Source organism: Manihot esculenta, chromosome 2 (genome assembly GCF_001659605.2).
Source record: "Manihot esculenta cultivar AM560-2 chromosome 2, M.esculenta_v8, whole genome shotgun sequence".
NCBI lineage: Eukaryota > Viridiplantae > Streptophyta > Magnoliopsida > Malpighiales > Euphorbiaceae > Manihot > Manihot esculenta.
In genome coordinates this window covers 17,809,113-17,821,365 of record NC_035162.2, presented here as the reverse complement: position 1 = coordinate 17,821,365, position 12,253 = coordinate 17,809,113, and the positions used below count along the sequence as shown (strand labels likewise).

The 12,253-nt window shown below is 33.1% G+C and overlaps 1 protein-coding gene across 4 annotated transcripts; it reads right to left on the bottom strand.

The window, feature by feature from the left end:
• Nucleotides 1-6,456: 6,456 nt before the first annotated feature.
• On the bottom strand, nucleotides 6,457-10,752 carry LOC110605157 (transcription factor IIIA). 4 transcript variants are annotated; one of them, XM_043954410.1, is made up of 4 exons: nucleotides 10,035-10,751; nucleotides 8,593-8,749; nucleotides 8,244-8,378; nucleotides 6,457-7,403 (listed from the first exon to the last, which is right to left on the bottom strand). In XM_043954410.1, the coding sequence occupies exons 1-4, from the start codon at nucleotides 10,052-10,054 to the stop codon at nucleotides 6,579-6,581; spliced, it is 1,137 nt and encodes a 378-aa protein (XP_043810345.1). In that variant the 5' UTR covers nucleotides 10,055-10,751; the 3' UTR covers nucleotides 6,457-6,578. The 4 variants fall into 4 exon arrangements, with proteins under 4 accessions (XP_043810345.1, XP_043810344.1, XP_021599211.1 ...); XM_043954409.1 differs by having other exon boundaries at nucleotides 10,051-10,751; XM_021743519.2 differs by having other exon boundaries at nucleotides 10,267-10,751.
• Between the last annotated feature and the right edge of the window lie 1,501 nt (nucleotides 10,753-12,253).

The window sequence follows — 12,253 nt, the reverse complement described above, 5'->3', positions numbered from 1 at the left end:
TAGGATTGATTTAATTGGGTTATTTAGAAGCCTAGACATTAGTTTCTTTTTTTATTTTTAATTATAATTTTGGGTTTCTTTTGCTATATGAAAATATGCGCCTTTTTATTTTTCTTTCTAGATATATTTCACTTGATGAAAATTTTTTATTTCTTTTTCATTGAGGTTTACATATTTTAATTACCTTTAATATTTCATGGTGTAATATTTTCTTTTAATCTAAATAGAATTTTCAACCAATGCCATTATGTCTTTTTCTAACAAAATACAAAATCTCTTAGGGGATAAGAAAACTAGTTCACAGGCAAAAGTATTTTTCCTTGGTGCATTCTGAGAGGTCACTGAGAGGTCAATTTGGTTGGACATCATAGGAAGAACCGATAACAATTCTTTAATGTCTTGAACTACTGTTTGTCAAATCCTAAGGGATAATAGATTGAGAATCGTCATCTTATGCTTTAAAAGCAATGAATCTGCTTCAACAGAACAAAAACTCATGTTCCTATTTCCAGCAAATTGAATTGCTACTCTAAGACCCACTCCTTTAGCAACTATAGTAGAAGACCAAAAGAAATGAGTTGTACATCCTTCAATCAGCTCTCCTCTTGAATTTCACATTTATTTTAAGAAAACCAGATAAAGGAGGTAGTAGAGCTAGGAAGATTCTAAGAATGATGTTGCCGAATAGTTGCTGAGCAAAATTATTCAATATCATCCTGAGATCTCCTAATGGTTAAAATTTCTAATATATATTATAATTAGCTCCCCTCTTAGCAAGAATGCACAACGAGGAACAATGAAAACAGCAAGAAAATAGCACATTATAATCACACAAAAAAATTCAACAACCCATTTCAATAATGTCACATTAACATATCAATAAAATTCAACAATCCATTTCAATAATTTACACAAAAAAGACAGCATTTGAAATCACAATCTCAAAATTAATTCAAACCTGCAGTGACTGAGGACGTTGACTATAGAGGAGAAAAGCAGCAGAGGCGTGATTGAGGACGAGGAGCAGCACGGGACAGCAGAAGGACGGACCAGCAGATGCAGCGATGAGAATTAGATGATGCAGCAACGATCACCAAAGGGAGCGGCGAAGGAAAGAGAAGAAGCAACCACGACCAGCGAACGCAGCAGCGGCGTGACTGAGGACGAGGCGCAGCACCGAACGGCAGAAGGACTAGACCGGAGGATGCAACGATGATGACCAGAGGGAGCAGTGGCGGAAAGAGAAGAAGCAGCCACCACCAGTGGATGCAGCAACAACGTTGACAGCGGGAGAGGTTTTGGAAAATTTTATCCAAATTCCGGGAAAGGAGAAGTCAATTCGTGTAATTGAGAAAGAGAAATTTAGGATTTCATATATTAGGGATTTTAAATTTAGTAACGAACACATCTATTACTAAATTTAACTTCTGTAACGGATAGTATATCCGTTACTAAATAACTGAATAGAAAACAATTTAGTAACAGATGTGTTCATCCGTTACTAATTTTGAGCCAATTGAACCAATTCTGTAACGAATCCATATCCGTTACAGAATTTAGTAACGGATTAATAACAGATTATCTAATCTGTTACTATTGTTGTTCTTTATATGATATCCGTTATTAATCCGTTACCAATCAGTAACAGAAATTTTCCGTTACTATTCCGATAAATTTTTGTAGTGTACCTAATTGAGTAATTTTAATAAACAATTTTAGCATTTGTATGTATAATAAAGCAAATAAATTTTCTAATTTAGACAACTTTATAAGTATAAAATAGAGAGTTTTGGATCTATTTTAGCAGAAAATACATTAAATTCACTATATTAGCTAAAACTATAAGATTTACACATTATGTTATATTTCTAGAGTTCTAGCTTATACAAATTAAATATTTTAGAAAATAAATATACTATTAATATTATTATATATTTTAATGTAGCTGAATGGTGGATACATTATGGTGAAAGTGCTCCTGACCTACAAGGAATTGTGATAAGAATGTTGAGTTAAACCACTTTTGCATCTAATTGTGAAAGAAATTGGAGCATTTTTTTCACTCATATACACAAAGACGAGGAACAAATTACGGTATCAAAAATTATGTACACTCATCTTTGTTCACTACAATATGTGGCTAAAGTTGAGAAATTTGAGCAGAAAAATCAACACGAGCTAAAAAAGAGTTGTAATCCAATTGACTTAGATTACATTTTCGAGGAAGATGATCCACTAAATTCTTAGTTGGAGGAAAAGAAAAATCTTGTGCTTGATGGTGATGAAAATCTTTCGCTAGAGGATCATGATAATACTCCATCACAATCACAACAAGCTAATTCTCCAACTCATGGGCAGAATATTGAAGGCGATGGTGATGTTGAACCTAAACATTTTTTTATATTATCTAGTTCCAGTAGTGATGGTAATGATGATGGTGATAGTGGTCAAGATGAAAGAGGTGAAGGTCATGGAGCTACTAGTTCATTACAATCACATGATGGGACTAAGTCTCTTTATATCAGAGACTTAGTCCATCTCCAGCTCCTACTCTAACTCCAACTTTGCAACATACATATCATAGATCATGTGGTTCTGGTGGTAGTGGTGATAAGGGAAAAGGTGTTCTATATTGAAAGTGTTCTTTGGATGTAGATAATTATAGATATGAAACTTACGGTACAAGTGAATCTTCATTGGAAGTAATCTCTACTGATGATTATGGATATGAAGGACATTCTCAATGAGATACGAAAATCCAAATCAAATATTTGAGCAGAAAGAATATTTTGACTATATTATATTTCTATAGTTCTAGCTTATACAAATCAAATATTTTAGAAAATAAATATACTATTAATATTACTATATATTTTAATGTAGCTGAATGGTGGATACATTATGGTGAAAGTGCTCCTAACCTATAAAGAATTGTGGTAAGAATGTTGAGTCAAACCACTTCTGCATCTAATTGTGAAAGAAATTGGAGCATTTTTTTTTCACTCATATATATAAATACGAAGAACAAAATATGATATCAAAAATTATATCCGCTCATCTTTGTTCACTATAATATATAGCTGAAGTTGAGGAATTTGAGCAGAAATAATCAACATGAGCTAGAAAAGAGTTGTAATCCAATTAACTTATATTACATTTTCGAGGAACATGATCCACTAAATTTTTAATTAGAGGAAAGGAAAATCTTGTGCTTAATGGTGAAGAAAATCTTTCGCTAGAGGATGATGATAATACTCCATCACAATCACAACAAACTAATTCTCCAACTCATGCGCAAAACATTGAAGGCGGTGGTGATATTGAACTTGAAGATTCTTTTAATTATCTAGTTCCAGTGGTGATAATGATAGTGATAATGGTCAAGATGGAAGAGGTGAAAGTCATGGAGCTACTAGTTGATTACAATCACATAATGATTCCTCTTTATATCAGAGACTTGGTGTATCTCCAGCTCCTACTCCAACTCCATCTTTACAACATATATATCATAGATAATGTGGTTCTGGTGGTAGTGGTGATGAGGGAAAATGTATTGTATATTGAGAGTATTTTTTGGATGTAGATAATCATGGATATGGTACTTATGGTACAAGTGAATCTTCAATGGAAGTAACATCTACTAGTGATGATAGATATGGAGGATATTCTCAATGGAATACTCAAATCCATATCTATATCCATATCCATATCAATATCAGCCTCCATCATATTCTGATTTGTTTTCATCATAGCAATTATTCTCCCAAATCCAATCCAATCCTTGTAATCAATTTGGTATGAGTTTATTCTTCAACTTTGATCCATCACAGTATTATCAATATTATCAAGATCAAAGCTCTCAATAGTAAGATGCAGTAAAAAAGAATTAAATTGATCTGAAGATAGGCACAATAGCAAGAAATTAAAATGAATTAGCCGACTGAATGATCTCATGTCCTAACATAAATTAACTTCTGTTAAAATAAACATTTTATTTTTCATTAGCTGATCACACAAGCTTTGGTTTTTTTTTTTTTTTCCTTTTAGTTTTTCAAAATTTCCCACCCTTTTTTGCCTTTATGATGTATAACATTTTTACCCTTTAAAAAAACACATGATAATTATATTTATGTTTTCAACTCTCTTTTCATATCTTAATTATTGAAAAGATGGCTACTTCTATGGCCTAAGATAAATTTTAACATGTTTCAGTACAATGAAAAAAATCAACTCTTTTTCTTGCATTTAAAAGAATTAAAATAAAATTTACTGTGCCATGTGATTAGGGCAGAATAGATGGGTTAAAACTAAAATATCAAATTGAATTAATCAATTCAATTTGATCGATTTATTTTTTTTATTTAATTAGTGCAGTTTAATACTATTTTTAAAATATTTTTAGTTTTCAATTCGAATCCATTAATTAAATAAGAAATCAAAAATAAATTACACCCGACTGATTTTATCTCGCTTATATATATTTTCGTTTATGCCACGTTGAGTATCATTTTCAAAGAACATGATATAGCCAGCCTTAATTTTTCTCTTCTTTCATATCTCAAATCTCAAAATCCTTTAACCTTCTCTCTCTCAAATCTTTCAGTGTGTCTAAGACTCTGCTACATCTGGTTCATCTTCTCCACATGCTGCTTCTTTTTTATCTTTTTTATCTTCTTTAAATTGCAAACCTCTAATCTCAAATTGGAGCCTCAAAATTCCAAATTTCAAAAGTCTACATGATCCTTTTGTTGTGAATCTCTTCCTCCTCAAATCTAACTTTCTTCTTTTTCTTTAGGGAGATTTACAATTTAGTCCCTGAATATTGCCATTATTAACAAGTCAGTTCTTATATTTTTAGAAATCTATTAAAACGTCCTTATCTTTTCTCTCTGTCAACAAAATAGTCCTTCCGTCTATTTTTGCCATTAAAAATACAGTAAAAAACTAAATTACCCTCCATTATTTTTCTCCTCCTCCTCCTCCTTCCTTTTCTTCTTCATCAATTCTTCCTCCTGCTTCTGCTTCTTCTTCTGCTTCTACTTCTTCTTCTTCTTCTGCTTCTTCTCCTCCTTCTTCTTTTGCTTCTTTTTCTTCTTCTTTTTCTTCTCCTTCTTCTTCTTCTTCTTTTTCTGCTTTTTTTTTTTCTTCTTTTTCTTCTTTCTCTTCTTCTTCTTCTTCTCCTTATTCTCCTTCTTCTTCTTCTTCTTCTTTTTCTTCTTTTTTGTTTCTTCTTTTTCTTCTTTCTCTTCTTCTTCTTCTTCTCCTTCTTCTTATTCTTCTTATTCTTCTTCTTCTTCTTTTTCTTCTTTTTAGGAGGAGGAGGAGGAGGAGGAAAGAAAAGATAAGGACTATTTCGTTGACAAAAAGAAACGATAAGGACGTTTTAATAGATGTGAGAAAAGATAGGGACTATTTTGTTGACAAAAAGAAACGATAAAGACGTTTTAATAGATTTCTAAAAACATAGGGAGGGAGGATTTCGTTGAAGGAAAGAAACGATGAGGAATGACTATTTCGTTGACGGAAAGAAATGATAAGGACGTTTTGATATATATAAGAAAAGATATGGACTATTTTATTGACGGAAAGAAACGATAAGGACGTTTTAATAGATATGAAAAAAGATAAAAACGTTTGAATAGATTTTTGAAAATGTAAGGACTAACTTGTTAATAATAACAATATTTAAGGACTAAATAAATGATTTTATTTGGGGGTAAAATTGGATTTTAAAAATTTTCTCTCTTCTCTTTTATCTAATTTTATCGGAAAAGAGTACGGAAGGACTATTTCGTTGACGGAAATAAAACATAAGGACGTTTTAATAGGTTTTTAAAAATACAGGGACTGACTTGTTAATAATGGCAATACCTATGGATTAAATTGTAAATCTCCCTTTTCTTTAACGCATCCCACGAACTTGCATGTATGAAGAAATTGTGTAAGAAATTGTTTACATTGAAGGAGAGAAGGAGAGACTTCTCTGACTTGTGAATTTCTTGTAAATTCATTTTTTACTGAATCTATTCATGCAAATAGCTTGTTGTAAATTTAAGTATTGATGTGGGAAATTATTGTTGACCGAAATTTTTTTATTGTGAATTTCTCGTAAATTTTTTTCTTTTAAATTAAATTCATGTAAATAGGTTGTTGGAAAATTGGGTTCTGAGATAAAGAACCACTGCTATAGATTTTTTTTTTTTTTTCTGAAATTTGCTGTTAGCTTATTGCAAATTCATGAAAATAGCTTATTTACTGTTATTGATTTATTTGAGATAATTATTGTTGTGGTATCTTAGATTCTTGAGACTTAGAATTGGAACTAGAGCAGTAAAGGCTAGATGGAAAATTCAATGACGCTTTTTAGACGTTTCTCGTAATCAATAATTCAGTTCGAATTTTTTATTTTAATTCAGAACCGAACCAATATATGTAATAGGTTAAAACACAACAGAGTTCAACAATCCGTAGCCTCTATTTCTTTAAGAGTAACAAAGTAAGACGCCAGAGCAACCATCCACTTCGCATACATAGCTACGTTCAACAGCCTAAAAGGGGAACTCATGACTACTCAATGCTCATGATTCCATTGACTGAAAAAAAGCATGGCACCCATCCAAATCAATTGGTGCATTAACCCTTTTGCGAATAAGCATTTCTACAGTTGGGCATTTCCTCTTCCTCCCACCTCGTGGCCTTGACCTGAATTGCTCGTCAGACTCCACAAAATCACCGGGAGTATAGATATGGCACCCAGATTTCTCATGTTTATCTCTGACATGCTTGTACGCAAATCTCATATCACAACCTGGAACTCCACAGGTGAAAGGTCTACCTTCAAGGTGCACAGCCTTAATATGCAGATTAAGATTTGTTTTACTAGAAAATACGTGGCAACAACCCTCAAAATGGCATTCAATTTTCTCCATTGACTGACCTCCTGCTTCATGGGTGCGGAGATGTCTCTTCAAGTTCTTTTTCAGCTGTTTTGTCCCACAAATCTCACAACTCATGTATCTGTGACATGAATAGATGTGGGCCTTGAGGCACTGAGCATTGGAAAAATGTTTCATGCAGCCTGGTTCTGCACAGAATGCCTCCACTGATTCTAATTTGACATGAGAATCCTCGTGCTTTTGCAACTTTGAAGGATATTTAAACACCTTCCCACAACCAGTTTCATGGCAAACATACTGCTTCTGACCAACATTAGTGGAAGGGCAATTCTCATTATGGAGTTCTTTAACATGCCTTTTAACATTGCCTTGGAAAACAAATTCAAGGCTGCAATTCTCAATAGGACACCTGAAGAGCTTTCCCACGTGCGTAAGAAGGTGGCGAGTCAAGTGGTCCTTCCTTCTGTAGCTGGCATGGCAATCATCAGCTGAACACACGTATGGTCTCTGCAAAATCAGATGCAACACACATTAGAAGCAACAATTACATGTATAGTTAAACATAATTGATTACACTAGTAAGGAAGCCTTCAAACCTCATTCAACCAATGCGTGATTGAGGCCCACTTGATGGAGCTTCTCAGGAGGTCACCCAACCTGATACTGGTCCACCAAGCCAAAACTTTCAGCCTCTTGCATTTTGGAGTTCTGTGTGTGGGATCCAATGCTTCACGCCACCACAAATGGTGTTTTCATATTAGAAAAAAAAAAATAAAGCTCTCCTGAAAGATTATTAATTTTCAATAGATGCATAGGCTGGAAAAGTGCAATTAATAATATAATAACAATAAACAGAATACAATTTACAATTCAAATAAGAAAAAGGTGTCTCCAGCAATGTTGATGTGAAAGCAGAAAAAATCATTCTAACTTAAAATATGTTGAAGAAATTATACATAAGTATATTTCTAATTTTCTACACAAGTGACAAGTGATTATTTCAGAACTAAACTTTCCATGAGCAGCTACACAGTATCAATAACTCAAGACATAATTATCATTTGAGTCCCTATCAATTGAGATCTTTAAAAAAAGAACCTAACTTCTTCAAATCTTCCAACTCTGACAAAAAAATACAAATCTATCACAATGAGCAAATAGTGCGTGATTATACAAAAAAGGTAATGTCTTCATCCATTTCAATTTTCAACACTTATCCTTGAGTTTACAACAAGCCCAAAAAAATTTGGCCATAAGCAAACCAGCAGTAATATACTCATCCCAAGAAGAATAGACACCAAAACAAGCAAATAAACAATATAAATAATTTTGGAGCCATATCAATACCATAAGAGAATGACTTTGCATATGTTGTTTCAGATATGCAGGCTTCTTGAAACTAGCACCACATTCTTGGCAAGTATTAGACCTCACCCCCTCAATTTTTTCGTCTCCATGAGCTTTTTCCTTGTCCATCTCTTCCTATACAATAAGAAACACAAAAAATGCAGAAACAAATAAGATACTAACAAAACTATCAAAAACCAAATAATAGCAGTTTGGTTACAACGAAAGCAGACACTACAATGCAAAAGTCACATGATCTAAGGACCCAAGAAGCCAATTTACTAAAGTGATGCTTAATATAATAATTGAACAGACCCACAAACCCAAAGATAAGAGATAGATGAAAAACCTTGTGGTGCTTTTGAATGTGAGAAGTGATAAGAGACTTCTTAGATCTGCAAATTCCACAATAATCACAGAAATAACGTCTAATATCTCTAAAAATAGGCCTCGGCCTTTCGATCTCGGCTGTTTCTTCCATTTTTGTTGTCCCTCTCACTCTAAAGCTAGAGAAAAAGAAGAAGAAGACAAGTGATGAGAAGAAATACTAAAAACCTTAGGTAGGAATGGTACCAAGTAGAGTACCTGCAAAATTTTAAATACCCATATCCAAATCTGTTTATAATATACTATCCAAACCCATACCAAACCGATTTAAAAATTAAATTTCACCATCCATATTCGTCCCAAATCCATTTACCATTACCAATTTACTATCCGACACTACCCAAACCCAATTAACAAATAGCCCCAACTAAAAGGAAAAAAACAGAAATTCACACAAAATATAAGATTTCTTATTTTACTTTTATTATTTTAATTTCAATTGAATTAAAGCACGATGGTCCAAAGGAAAACACCTATTGGATTTCATACTCACTTTTGAGTGTTTACCTTTATTATTATATTAAAATTTTAATTGAATTGAAATAAGATGACCTAAAGAAAAACGACTATTAGATCATTAATTCACAAGTTTTAATTTTATACCTTTAAATTAAATTAAATTAAATTAGGTTGGAGCAATAAGATTCAAAGGAAATCGCCTATTGAATCTGTTTACTCACCTAAATTAAATTAAAATTATAAGCATAACCCTATTAAACTACTTGGGGTACCCATAACTGTTATTATTATTCCCTCTAATACCAACGTTGCTCATTCATAAGCCAAACAATCTAAAGAGTATTTCCTTTTGAAATATTAAAGTCATGTTTTATCATTATTAACCAAGACTTGGAAAAACAGAACTCTAACAAAAGAAGGAAGCACGACCTATAAAAGTTAACCATTCCTTTCTCTCTAGTAGCATAAAGCACAGATTATATACAAAGCCAGCAAAAACAGTTCAATTTTTTTTTCTTCTTTTTTTTTTTTACAAATACATATTCCGTGATACCCATAACAGAGATATTCAGTACAAACCAAATAACAACGACCATGATAGTATATTCAGTATAAACCTAATAACATCTCACCTCACTCATCCAACATGCAGTAAGACCCATCCAGTTCATATAAAAACCAAGTACTTGTTGAATATATGGCTAACAAGGGGTGTACATTCTATCTGAAGCATTTATTTGAGTTCTTTAAACATCACAAGGTCAATGTCGCAAGGTAAAGGATGAAAGCTCGAGCAAAAATTAATCAATCAAAAACATACCCAGTAAAACGAATACAACACCAGTAATCCACAATCAAGAACCCAACCATGCTACTAAATACAACAAATAAAACCAAAATCAGTTGCATCCAAATGTTCCCCATGCCTATTCATAGCAGAAATACCCGATTCTATCAATACCCATGAAATGGCAGCCTCAACATCTCACTTTCTGAGCTTCATGACTCCAACAACTAGAGATAAGATTTCGGCTAAAAATCTTGGACACAGGGGATTTCAACATCAAAATAAGTCTTAAGAATATTCAAGAGCAAAATAAGGAGTAATTATTGCGCTGAATCATGAAAATAGAACCGAAAATGACCAAATGCAGCTAATAATAAAATTCAAGAATACCCAAATTCTTTGCTCTGTCCCCACGGGAGGAAAGTGTCAATGTCTCCTGTAACTACACTGTGGAGCTGCGCTGATTGATGTGGTGTTGCTGGTGCCGCCCGCTAGAGGAAATCGCCTCACCGCCACGGCTGTATACGTCTGTTCGAAGGCAAAGAGAGATGGTGATGGAGGAGTATGGCTAATGAGTAATAGAGGGAGACTAGTGGGCACCGATTGAGAAGTTCAGGTGCTATCCCGTTCTAAATCAGCAGATATGGTGGAGTTTTTTGAAGAGTGAGAACGAGGCAGTTGGGTTTCCTGTGCTTGCATTTGGGCGCCTGGGTTGCTTGTTGCGTCAGATTATGGAGGAGCAGCAGCTGTGATTTGGGAAGCTTGGAGGCCAACGAGAGGGACTGGCGATGATGGTGGAGAATGCAAGGGTGTGTCTCTGTTTCGCTAAAACGGCAAGAGGGGCTGTGTTTTGGGGAGGGCTGGTTTGGTTAATTTCAGAGTGATGCCCCAAATTTCTTCTCCAACGTTCTGTATTGGAAAAAAAAAAAAAAAAAAGGTTTACGACTTTTTAAGATTATATCTTAAATTTAAATTTTTTTTCAAATTAACTCAATTCTAGCCAATTACCTAAATAGATTTTGATCAAATTTTTTTTAATACACATTGCATCTTAGGTGGATTAATCTTAATATCTCTTAATTTATACCTAAGTAAATTATAAATCAAGTTTAACCAATAGTTAATTTTTCTATCTGAACTTAAATAACCCTAACTAAAGGTTTACTTATTAACTCCAAAAATAACCCATCTTATCGTAATAAATAAATACAATTCAACAGCAACTTAGTTTGAAGCTTCTTCGACTACGATAGAAAGTGAATATGTGGTCCATAGAGAGAGTGAGAGTGCATGAACAAAATCGCTTCTTGATTACGTATAGAGAGTTTGATAAAGAGTCACGTAACATTGGGTCCACAATGACAGGCAAGAGGACAACATAGGAGAAATATTTGAGACAAAAGTAAACGAGGTACTCTTTTTTATTTATTCAAACAGAGTCAAATATAAGTGAATGGGTTGAGTCTATGTATATTTAATTAAAAAGAGGCAGAAGTTATATGAGTATTTTGCATGAACTAGAAACTTTATATTATACAGCTTGTGGTTGAGGATGTAGTAAAAAATTAATTTATGTGTCGTTGCATTTGTATAATTCTATTCTAATTGATTTATTATCATGCGTTTGAAATGAACTAACAATTATATTTTGTCAGTAATATGTAACAATTTTCTTGTAGAAGTTTTTATTGATGGTGTCTTTAGTGAACCATTATTAATAAAGTATTCTTGAGGGAAAAGCTTACTAGATCGTTGGTTAAATTGTGAAGAACTTAAATATAGTGATATTGGGGCAAAATACAAAGACTTAGGCTTCGATGAAGTGTTTAGAATAGGCTATTACAAACCTAAGGGTAATTGGCATGCCAATCACTTGTGTATGATGACATCAATTGTAAAGCAGATGTGGGAAGAGGTTACTAAGTTTGGCTTTTTAAAGCTTTTTATTGAATTGAAAAGCAGTGATACTGAGATAGAAGGGAGAGGTCCAAAGAATGAATATGTTGTTATAGGAATTGATGAAAGGGATTATAGTATTAATGATGTTGGAGAAGAAAATGTCATTGATGTACTAATAAGTGAATCTCCTGACCAATATGAATGTCCTGAAACTGAAATTGAGGTGCAAATGAATGAAGATAACTATGAAGATAGTGATGGTGTGCATATACCCAATGAGCAACATATTGAAGAACAAATAGATAATGAGAGTTTTGCTCCTAATTATGAAACAGATGATGAAGAGTCCTCAGAAGTAATGCAGAAAAAATTTGATTTTGATAATGGATTAAATGTGGACAATGTGAATGGATTGGGTGTTGATGGTTTATATATAGATGCTGAAAAATGATAATAATGGAGAGAAAGCAAGGAACAA